Genomic DNA, 12627 nt, shown 5'->3' on the forward strand with positions numbered 1-12627 from the left:
AAAGTCACCAGAGATCTTGAGGCAGTCGGCAAAGTTCAATTGCCCTTGATGGTTTGGGATGAGAATGCAATCCTAGTGAGTATCTTAAAGCGAGGTACTTATAAGGGATGTTTAATTTGTACGGATGTTATGAGTTAAATGACAAACTCATTTCAGTTACATTGGAAGGGGAGGTGGAGGGAGAAGAGGAGAAGATTAAGAATTGAAGAAATTAATTAATTCAATTAAATTGAATTAAATTTGGAGGTTATAGAAGCTGAAAGGGGGGATTGAAGATTCGAGGAGAAGTTGAAGAACTTCTTCAAAAACAAAGTTGAAAAAATGCAAATTCACAGAAGATAAATATTAGGTATAAAATATATGTTGGGCCACGTATCTTCAAAATGGTGTTACTTATGTACGTGTCCGCCACGTGTCTTCAAAATGATGTTGCTTACGTGTCTTTGAAATGAAACTGGTTATGTTATTGATTGACTAGGTATTAATTGATATGGAGGTAGTATTATTACTAACCACAAAACACAAATAATACTCTAGTTAAGCAATGACGGTATTCATTTCACCGTCACTTTCATTCACCCAAGCTAGATTGAAAATGGTAACTTAACATGCAATAATTCGACTAATTCAGTTATCCACGTAAGCAATGATGGAAGCCCATGTGATATAATCTCACTTGTATTAAAATAAAAAAAATAGTAAATCAACGAAACCTCCCACGGCATTTCACGTCCAAAATGCTATATAAAGAAGCATAATCACACATCCTAAACAAACACAACAACTACTAATTACATAATTCTCCTTTTCTATTCCAACTTATAATTCCATATTTAATTTGTAGCTCATTTGCATCCAAAAAAAAACTTTTCCATATTTCATCAAACATGGATGCTCAAAAAATTATCTTCCTCTTTATTTTCCTTGTTCCACTCTCGTCTGCTACTAGCATCGTTGATTTTTGTGTGGCGGATTTTAATTATCCAGGTGGACCAGCAGGATATGCTTGCAGAAATCCTGCAAATCTGACAGCAGATGACTTTGTTTACTCTGGTTTAGGCGTTGCAGGTAACACGTCAAATATATTCAATGCTAGTGCATTTCTAGCAGTCGATATTACTTTCCCTGCCTTGAACGGTCTAGGCCTATCCATGGCACGGTTAGACTTCGGTGTAGGTGGAGTTATTCCAATTCACGCACACAGGGTATCAGAAGTTATCCTCGTTATCGAGGGTACAATAATTGCTGGATTTATTGGTTCAGATAACACCCCTTACTACAAGACATTGAATAAGGGAGATATTATGATCTTCCCTCAATCGTTACTTCACTTCCAAGTTAACGTTGGCGATTCGCCGGCTCTTGCCTTTGTTAGCTTGAATAGTGCTAGTCCTGGTTTCCAAACGACGAGTTTTGCTCTAGGTGCAAATGATCTTCCTACTGATATAATTCAAAAGATCACTTTGTTGGATGCTGCACAGATCAGACAGTTGAAGACAGTCTTTGGCGGCACTAATTAAGACTTCAATGACAAAAATAAATAATAAAAATGCAATTAATAATAATGGATTTCAATTTTTATGTTTTAAATAAATAATCTCAATTTATTTATATTAATTTTGTATACCAAGATTACCAACGTACATGAACGTTGCCCATGTAAAATTGAATAAGGTGTACTCCCTTTTTATTTTATTATTATATTAAACCAGCTTCAAGTTTTTTACCTACTCGACTCATTTACGAAGGTTTCATTTTATTAGACTTATTTTGTTTGAATTTGTATTATCTGAACTAATTTAATTTGGACTTATTTTATCTGAAAAATACTTATTTTGGCTTAAAAAAAACTTATTTGTAAGTGAAAATGTCTGGAAAAAATTTATTTTTTCCGAACTTATATTATCTGGGCTTAATTGAACTTATCTGAACTTAAAACTTATTTTGTCTGAACTTTTATTATCTGAACTTAACTTATCTGAATTTATCTGAATTTATTTTCTATGAAATGAGTCAAAATAAACTGAACATAACTGAGCCTAATAACAAACGTTTCATTAAAATTGTATTATGAGTATAAAACTACAATTACTATAACGACATTATAAGGTAATACTTCTTCTGTTCCGAAAATATCGCACAATTTATTTTTTACACTATTCATATTACGACTTTGGCCTTTTTTTTATTCGTACATTAGAAAATTTTAGTCATGCGGGGTCATGTTAGATTCGTATCGAATATATATTTTCTAAATATTAATTTTATATATATATAATTTTTACATGCCCACGATTTGAGATGTTAAGAGTCAAAGTAGTGGTTAGAGAAGTAAATTCAACTATGGTGTAATATTTTCGGAACGTAGGAAGTACTAATTTTTTAATATTACAATAATAAATAAAGTAGTAAAATAAGATTATTAAAAGAAAGTTGAACACAACGTTGTTCTTTTGGAATTATTCTTGTGCGTACCTGGTCCATAATAATATTAGTGTGGACCCAAGACTGATAATTTTCTCTAGCACCCTTTAATCTTTATACATACATGAAGACCTTTATTGTTTATATAGTGACTATAAATAAATTAAACACCAAAATTCTTAGATATAGTAACCATTTTTTCAATCGTAGTAACCCTGTGTTTTTAAAAGCGAATTGTGAGTTAAAATCACATTATTCAAATACAATACTTAGCAACTACACCAATTTGTTTTTTTCCCCATAATAATAATTCTAATAAACATGCCAAACTAAATTATACACAAGTTTTTGCATATTTTTAGACATGGTCCACAATAAATTTAGTGTGAATTGGGTCCATTTAAGAATTATTGGTTCTTTTGAACTGAAGTAAATAAAGCTTAACTGAACTAAAACAAACTGAATAGAAATAAACTTAACTGGACTGAAATTAAGCAAAAAAAACATGGTGTTAAAGACCATGAAAAATACTAAAAACGGAGGGTCACAAAATATACTCTTATAATTTCATTTAACAATGCCCACCTACCACAATTAGAAAAGCCCACTAGGAGTGGGCACACCCTATATTTGCTTCCATGATTAGAAGAAGCCCAATTAAAAAACTTGGAATTACGTTTCGGTAACTCAAAATTATCTATTAAAAACCCGGCTCAAACCTTATTCGTTAAGACTCGAACCCAATAGGACTCTATCTAAACAAAATCTATACTCAAAATGGAAAAAAAAAACCAAACATGACCCGACGGGAAACTATTCTTAACTAGGATGTTAAAGTCACCTGACGTGATCAACTTGATCACGACCCGAAGCCCGTGATAACTAGACCTTGACCCTACTTGAGTAACCGTTTTCACATTTGACTTTTTAGAGTTCTAGACTTCTAGTTAGGCCTAAAAATGAATTTGGGCTGGGCTGGCCCGAGGTCTGATCCGACCCAAGACGAAAATAGCTTGGCCTGACCCCGATTCAATGTGGGCCTGGTGCAGACCCGTCCCGTTTAGGCCACGACCCGTGTGCTCACCCCGAAGCCCAACCCGACCCGCCCCATCCCGTCCTGTCCACGACCATCTTTAATATGTAGGCCCAAAGTCATTGAACGCAAAAAAGAAGAGTCAAAGAAAAGGAAAATTATAAAAATCAACCTAACGACTTTCCGAAACCGTGTCAAATTTGGAAAACTTGACCGCCTCAACCAATCACCCAATCCTATAAAAGTATAAATATAACCCCCCACCTTCGCCGGGAAACCATTCTTAACCTAGATGTTAAAGTGACATGACATGACTAACTTGATCACGACCCAAGACCCGTGATAACCAGACCTTGACCATACTTGAGTAACCGTTTTCACTTTTGACTTTTAGAGTTCTAGACTTCTAGTTAGGCCTAAAGATGAATGTGGGTTGGGCTAGCCCGATGCCTGACCCGACCCAAGTTGAAAATAGCCTGGCCTGACCCGATACATTGTGAGCCTGGTGTAGACCCGTCCCGTTTAGGCCACGGCCCGTGTGGCGTGTGCTCACCCTGAAGTCCAACCCGTCCGGGCCTGGTCCACGAAATGTAGGCCCAAAGTCGTTGAACGCAAAAAAGGAGAGTCAAAGAAAAGGAAAATTATAAAAATCCAACCCACCGACTTTCCGAAACCGTGTCAAATTTGGAAAACTTGACCGCCTCAACCAGTCACCCAATCCTATAAATATAACCCCCCCACCTTCGCCTTCATCCATATCCTCTACCCCTCCCCTCGCATGGGTTACACTCTGTTACGTCGTTTATCTCGTTATCTTTGTTTACCTTACCTGGATTGTTCGATTTCAGATTTATGTTCTTGTGTTGCTCCTTTAGTTTCGGGTTGGTTGGTAGTTTCTGATCGCGAGGTTGTTTTTATTAATCCAATTGCTGAATAATTAGGGATTTGATTGGATTTCTGATGTTCGAATTCTCCGTAATACGTAGGCTGATTTACTTCTTCTTGTTTCTTTCTAGCGTCTTTCGGATTGATCGGTGTAATATTTGCGCAATTTTTGAGACGGAGGCTGTTAATTCAATTGCTGAGGAATTCGGGGTTTTAATTAATTTTTAATTATGGGTTTGAATTCATATTTATGTTCTTGCTCTGCTCTATAAGGTTTCTAATTGGTTGATAGTTTCTCATCGGAGGGCTGTTTGTTTAATTCGATTGCTGAATAATTAGGGTTTGATTAAATTTCTGAAATTTGTATTCTCCGAAATTTACCGGCTGATTTCTTGATTGTTGCTGCTTTCTAGGCTTCTTTCGGATTGATCAGTGTAGTATTTGCGCAATTTTTGAGACGAAGGCTGTTAATTCAATTGCTGAACTAGGGTTTTAATAAATTTTGATAATCGATTTTTCCTAGTTTATGGTGGTTTGATTCAGTTTTGATTACCGATTCAATTTGAAGTACAATTGAAGGATTCAGTTTTGATTTAATTGCTAGAAGAAATTTCGTGGCTTGATTTGTGATGATCATGAAGTTGTGTGGGCGGTTGAATAGTGATCAAGTAAGTCATTTGTTGATTTGGATGCGAGTTACAATTTGATTAAAAAGTTCGTGTTAGATTTTGATGATTATGCAGTAGCTGCGCCTAGAGGTTAGTGTTAGATTTTGGTTAGATTTTGATAATTATGCAGTTGCTTCCCCTAAAGGATCGTGTTGGGTTTTGTTTGAATTTTGAGAAGTATGCAGTTGAATGTATAATTGGTGATCAAGTAGGTCGTTTGTTGGTATGCAATTCAATATGTCAGGTTTCGAATGCGGTTGTGTTGCTTGTAGTCGCTAAACTCTTGCATATTACAGGCGTTCTGTTTCTGTTAACTATGATTTTGTCCGAGTCTCTTTGTGATTTTGTGATGGATGAATAAGTTGAGGATTTGGAGATAAAAGTTTGTTACGAAAAACTCACATAGTTCCCCCAAAAAAAAAAAAAAAGAAGGAAAAACTCAAATTGTTCCCTTAAAAAGGATTTACTCTATTTAGATACCCTTGTTAGTTGTTACTAGAGCTGTCAAAAATCGACCCGACCCGAAAACCGACCCGAACCCGACCCGAAATTACTGGGTCCTGAACAAGATTTTGTGACCCGTGACCCGATTTTATCCGAACCCGAACAACCCGAAAAGGAATGGGTCAAAACCCGACCGAACCCGTTTTAGACCCGACCGATTGAAAATCATTGTATTTATAGTAATAAATGAGATTATGAGAAAATTTAAGCATAAAAGACACGTTGTTTTTACTATTGTTCTGTGTAATATGATTTTAATTTGAATTATACGCCATTTTATGATTGAATTTGACAAAATATAAACTTTCGTAGGAAAATTTGTTAACTTGTGCCAATATTTTGTATATTTTTCACCTAAATTAATGAAAATATAATGCGCGTTTTAAAATCTCTCAACCCGTTGGGTCGACCCGAACTCGAAAGTTCTGGGTCTTGAACAAGCATTTGTAAACCCGAACCCGAAATTGACCGACCCGATTCAACCCGAACCCGAAAGTAAATTTTTACAACCCGACCCGACCGACCCGTTTGACAGGTCTAGTTGTTACCATATAGGAGTCCTCTGTGCTGTTAATTTTAGACTTCATGCTTTGAATTTCTAATAATATCTGCAATGGAAGTTCCCTTCGTTTCTCCCCTGCTTTGGTAAAACTGTATTATGACTTCTGGTTTGCCTTCAAAGCGCATATCGCTTATATATTCTTGATATCTTGTATTTTGGCTAAATACCTAGTTTTGAACTGTTTAAACTGGTTTTTTTTCTTCATTTTTTTTCATCTTTTTGTTATGTTATTTATTTTTCAGTTATACTAACTTAAACATGGGTTTTATTTGAACTTTTAACAAAATTTTGAATTTTTTGAGTAATTCATAGGTCATATTTTCATGTGAAACAAAATTGTTTCCTTTCTAAATTTCCCTTTTGGGTTGGATTTTGATACAGGAAAAGCTTGAGAAGTCAAAATCCAAATAAGTTGATTCCTTGCTAATAGTCATATTTGCATTTGAATCAAAATTTATTTTTTGTTTCTTAATTATTGTTGCGAGCTCCCCCAGATCTTTTGTTTCTTCATAAATAATGTTGCTTCTGATATTGCTATTGTCCAGAGACCAAAGTATGAGGATTCAAAGTGGTTGACTACCTGAGATTCTATGACATACAAAATTCATGGGACTGAATTTTGAGGTCCGAATTCTCCAAGTATTGGTTAATTCATTAATTATTTTTGCTGGACGATTTGTGTTATGTATTTTCTGCTGCAGTTGCTTCATGTTGGTTGAATTATTCTGAAATATGGTTTTGGTGTTGGAATCTCCAGTCTCTATGTTACTGTCTGTTTCCTCCTATTCCTGCTTAATCATGGAAATTGAATTTGTATGTAAGTAACGCATGCTTGTTCTTCGTGGTGGTGTCAAAAGTTTCTTTAATAATATTAATTATCAATATCTCAGTATAATGTTGATCTCTATCCCTATATGATTGGCATTACTAAGATCAGTGGTATGTTAAATATCAGGATTGCTTTCTTGCTTGTTGGAGATTACAGTAATTGATTTCCACTCTCCTGAGTCATGTGTGGTATTGATTTCTTTCTCCCAAGGCTCGTGTTATTTTAGGAAATTTTATTTGTTTTTATTCTTTGTTGGGTCTATTTCTAGCTTAAGCTCCCCGGTATGCGTACTCTTTTCTGTTTTTGGGTAATTGTTGGTAATTTATTTTTAATTTTTTATATTTCTATTTGTGACTTGTGGGATTTTAGCTTTGTGCTTGAGGTTGGGGCGTAGGGATGTAACTTTTCACATCCAGGTAACCTTTTCTGTAGAACCAGTATATAGTTGCAGACTTCTGACTTGTGATCTTGTGGCTTACTCGTAAAAATTCTTTATTGGTAATTTTTGAATTTGTTGTTTTCCCATGGTTATTTCTTGATAAGTCGTTTGTTGATTTGGATGCGGGTTACAATTTGATTAAAAAGTTCGTGTTAGATTTTGGTTTTATTTTTATGATTATGCAGTTGCTTCTCTTATATAGATTTTGATGATTATGCAGTTGCTGCGCCTAAAGGTTATTGTTAGATTTTGGTTATATTTTGATGATTATGCAGTATGCTTCGACTAAAGGTTCATGTTGGGTTTGGTTTAAATTTGAGGAGTATGCAATTGGTTGTATAGTCGGTGATTAAGTAGGTCGTTTGTTGGTATGCATTCAATATGTATGTTTCAAATGCGGTTGTGTTGCTTGTAGTCGCTAAACTCTTGCTTTTGTCCGAGTCTCCTTGTGATTCTGTGATGATGAATAAGTTGAGGATTTGGAGATAAAAGTTTTTATGAAAAACTCATATCGTATAGATGATGGTATTTACTCGATTTAGATTCCCTTGTTACCATATAGGAGCCCTCTGTGCTGTTGATTTCAGACTTCATGCTTTGAATTTCTTAATAATATCTGCAACGGAAGTTTCCTTCGGTTCTCCCCTGCATTGGTAAACTCTATTATGACTTCTAGTTTGCCTTAAAGCGCATATGGCTTATATATTCATGATATTTTGTATTGTAAATATTGCTAAATACTTAGTTTTTAACTGTTTTGAACGAGTGTATTTTCAGGTTTTTGTTCTGTTATTTATTTTTTAGTTATACTAACTTAAACATTTGTTTTATTTAGAATGATGAACTTTTAACAAAATTTTGATGTAAGTAATTCTAGGTCATATTTTCATTTGAAACAAAATTGTTTCCTTTCTAATTTCCCCTTTTGGGTTTGATTTTGATACAGGAAAAGCATGAGAAGTCGAAATCCAAATAAGTTGATTCCTTACTACTAGTCATATTTTCATTTGAATCAAAATTTATTTTTTATTTCCTAATTATTTTTGCGAGCCTCCCCAGATCTTTAGTTTCTTCATAAATAAAGTTGCTCTTGAAAATGCTAAGTATTGTCCAGAGACCAAAGTATGAGGATTCAGAGTGGTTGACTACCTGAGATTCTATGACATGCGAAATTCATGGCACTGAATTTTGAGGTCTGAATTCTCCAAGTATTGGTTAAGTCTAATAAATGCGGTTCAGTATTAATTAACAAGTTAATAATTCAGTGAGATCAAGTGAACTGAATGCCTAGCTAGAGGCCGCTTCAGTTCAAGTGGAATTAATGATATTAATCCACAGCTTACTCTTGACTGAACCCGTAGGGTCACACAAATAGTACGTAAACGGATCAAGTATTTAATGGCATTAAATACTCCATCTATGGATATTCGGAATCGACGGATCTTGGTTTCAGTGGGAGCTGAGATCGTCACAGGCAAGAAATGAATACTCCGGAAACGATGATATTGCCGGAAACGAAAATATGGATCGTATCGAAAATATTAAAATTATCCAAGTCGTAGATGTTGCCGGAAACGGAAACATGGTACGTATCGGAAAATATTATCGGAAATGGAAATATTGCCGGAATCGGAAATATTGCCGGAAACGGAAATATTGTCTGAATCGGAAATATTATCGGAATCGGAAAATAATTCCGGAAACGGAAATATTAAATATTTGTTCGAAACGGAAATTAATTCCGGAATCGGAAATGTTAAATATTGTTCGTATCGGAAATAAATTCCGGAATCGGAAAATTAATCGGAAGCGTGTCGTACGAATTAGCATCGGACGAGCTTGCTAGATGAAGGCCCAGCACGAAGCCAGGCCCACGTCCAGCAAGGGAAACACGCGCCACAACACGCCAGCCCAAGGCTGCGCCAGGCCCACCGCAAGGCAGGCCCAGCGCGCGCCCAAGGCTGCGGCAGTCGTGGGCTGCGATGCTCGGGCCGTGCGCGCGCGCGCATGGCGCCTCTCGTGGGCTGCTGTGCGTGCGTGGGTGTTTGTGTTCACATACGAAACCTAAAACGTACATGATTCGTTTAATGATTAAATTCCTAATTCTATTTGATAAATTAACTAAATAAGAGTTTTATTGTGATTCTAATTTAATTAATTCGTATCCTAATTCGATTCCAATTCTCTTTCCATAAATATGTGGCCTGGGTTCACAATTTATAATAAGTTTTTCAAGTATTCAAAGTGAGTTTTTGAGAGAAAAATTCAGACACATTCCTTGCTCAAAAGTGCCGAAATTTTTAGTACCTTAAGGGCGATTCTAGTTGGTCAATCTTAAGGCGGATCCGGACGTACTGTGGACTATCTACGGAGGGACGACACTTGGAGTCCTAAAGACTTGTTCTTGTTCGGTTCGGGCGCAGCTAGGGAAGGCACGCAACAAAGAGTATGCATCTAAACTATGCTAAATGATTATGTGTAAATAATATGTTTTCCTGGCTAAATGGTTTTTCCGCATGATTTATAAATTGTCATATGTATCATAACCTAACTTGCGATTCTTGTTGATAAATCTTAAATTTTTGATTGACCTACTGTATATGTTTAACAAGATTTGAATGCCTAGCCTTGTTAATTATGCAATCTAATTTGTAATTATGATTAATTTGTTAAAAATTAGAATAATTTAGAATTAATTTGATTTTCATAATTAATTATAATTTAATTAGATGTAAATTTATGATAAATTTTAAATTTTTATGACCTAGGCTTGAATCCATGATAATCGGAAATCAATTGAATAATAAATTTTCGATTTTTCGCCCTAAAATTATGAAATTAATATTATTTATTAATTTGTCATTAATTTTAAATATAAATTTTTTAAATTTTATGCGATTCGTTCATATAACTTGCACGCACAAAGCAATGGACGCTACATGTTACCCTTAAGGGGTGTTGTATAGTGCGGGCATGCGACGACGAGCAAGGGAGCTCGTCGCCCGTGCGGCACGAATGCAATGAGCAAGGGCATGGTGCACGAGCACAAGGCAACAGCCCTGCCTTGTGTCGTGGGCTACGAGCACTGGACGAATGGGCATGGGGGAAGGCAAGGCACGACAGTCGCGTGTGGGCAGCAAGCGAGCTACGCCACAACGCGCACTGCCTCGCGCAAGCGCGCGCAAGCTCGCGTGCCACAAGTGCTGCGCCCAGCGAGCGATGGCTCGCGCACAGCGAGCGTTGGCGAGCGCGCGCAGCGAGCGCTGGCGAGCGTGCACAGCGAGCGATGGCTCGCGTGCATCGAGCGCTGGAGCGCGCGCAGCGAGCGCTGGCAAGCGCGCACAGCGAGCGATGGCTCGCGTGCATCGAGCGCTGGCGTGCGCGCAGCGAGCACCAACTCGTGCGATGGCTTGCGAAGGGTAGAAGCAGCAGCTATGCGACGAGCGCATGGGCTGCGCGCACATGGCCAGCGATGGCTGTGTGCGTGTGGCCCATGGGCGTGAGATGCGTAGGGTGTTTGCGTTGCGATTAGATCGTTTTGAATGTTTAATTTGAAATTTTCAGTTTACGTAATTTTAATTAATTTTAAAATTAATAATTTAAATTATTTTCTTGGATTTTAATTTTGAATATTGTAATTATAATAAATTTTATTTATTCTAATTATTTTACTAAAATTGAAATCATGAATTAATTTAAATACGACTGAAATTAAATTAAACTTTTTGGATTCAATTATAAATTTATATGAGCTTTAAGTTTTAATTAAATTTGTATGTTTCCGGTTAGACTAGAAATACATTTTTATGTTTAAAATTAGTAAAGCATATGAATTTATTGGTTTGAGTGGGAGCCCTTTTTAGTCATAAACTCTTGATTAGGTCTACAAATCCTTAAGGTTAAAACAACTTGATTAGAATTAATAAGGACTGAATAATTGGTAGATTATTGGTGCCCTTGATTAATTGCTGCAAATGTTTACGTGATGCATAATGTGTTTTACTAACCAGCTATGTGGGCCATTCATGATAATGAATGGGTGAATGGTATATATTGTATATGTACTGTTTTGCAGGTTATGAAGTGACTAGTATGGCCCAAATAGGATAGAAAATATGGTCTGCATACCATTAATTTGAATGTAATTGGTCTAAAGTACCAAAGTTGTTTTTCAATTCAAATATGGTCTGCGTACCATCAAATAGTTGTAATTAGTTTTAATTATAGCTTATCCTATTTGAAGAAAATGGTGCCTCCCACGGAGATTTTCAAGACGGACTTTGAAGTCAAAGCTTCAAGATGAAGTCGGGCCATACTAGATCACATTTATCTTATGCATGTTTTAAGTTATTTATTGCTTTTAAATATGTCTTAAAATGCATGAGATCAAAAGCTTGATTATGTTGCATGATTAAGGATTTTAGTTCACTTAAAATCTAACCAACATAGTAAGAGCCTTAAGTTCCAAACTTAAAAATTGAGTTAAAAGGTGCCATGCCAAAATATACACTTGCTTGGATATCCTTTACATCAATCTAGTAATAGTTTTCGCTCAGCGAGGTGTTACTTATTGGTCCTAAAGGGGCAAGGTACACAAATAATTGTGAGTACATGTTAGTTTTGGTGAAACTCAACGATATAAGTAAGGAGTCCTTTTATGTCGTGGCAAAATCGATAGGTTTACCTAATAAGTTCTTAGACGTACCTATCAACCAAGAATAGTTTCTAGACTATTAGCAAAAGGCTTTTGCTTACCTAAGATGTTTTAGGATTAAGTCGACAAACTGTGCTTAGTTCTTCAATGATTTTAGGATCTTGGAATCATTTTATTCACACCTGCCGGAACACATAACTTGAATAAAATGCTTAATAAACATTGAATTATGCATGTATGCTCGAATTTAAGTTTATTAAGAGAAACTGTGAATGGTTATTTATTTGTTTATTCTTTTCAATTGTAGTTTTTAATATGGCAAACAACAATTCATTCAACATTCGATCAATTCTCGAAAAGGAGAAGTTGAACGGGAAGAACTTCCTTGACTGGCAAAGGAACTTGCAAATAGTTCTTATGCAGGAAGAAAAGGAATATGTCCTAGAAGAGGCGATGCCCGAAGCCGCAGGCGACGGGGTCACTCAGGCAGCCCTCAATCGTTGGATTGATGCCAACAAGGATGTGAAATGTCTAATGCTCGCCACCATGAGTGCGGATCTGCAGAAAACGTTCATCAACTCAGATGCTTTCACAATCATCAGTGAGTTGAAGAACATGTTCCAAGATCT

At 36.1% G+C, this 12627-nt stretch overlaps 1 protein-coding gene across 1 annotated transcript; it reads left to right on the forward strand.

The window, feature by feature from the left end:
- Positions 1 to 764: 764 nt before the first annotated feature.
- LOC110794181 (auxin-binding protein ABP19a) lies at positions 765 to 1726 on the forward strand. The gene has a single exon (XM_021999127.2). The coding sequence runs from the start codon at positions 888 to 890 to the stop codon at positions 1518 to 1520; it is 633 nt and encodes a 210-aa protein (XP_021854819.1). The 5' UTR covers positions 765 to 887; the 3' UTR covers positions 1521 to 1726.
- Positions 1727 to 12627: the final 10901 nt, after the last annotated feature.

This window comes from Spinacia oleracea, chromosome 2 (assembly GCF_020520425.1).
Source record: "Spinacia oleracea cultivar Varoflay chromosome 2, BTI_SOV_V1, whole genome shotgun sequence".
NCBI lineage: Eukaryota > Viridiplantae > Streptophyta > Magnoliopsida > Caryophyllales > Amaranthaceae > Spinacia > Spinacia oleracea.

What these genes read in the sequence shown, in the direction of transcription:
- LOC110794181 (XM_021999127.2), top strand. Translation starts at nt 888, where the DNA reads ATGGATGCTCAAAAAATTATCTTCCTCTTTATTTTCCTTGTTCCACTC.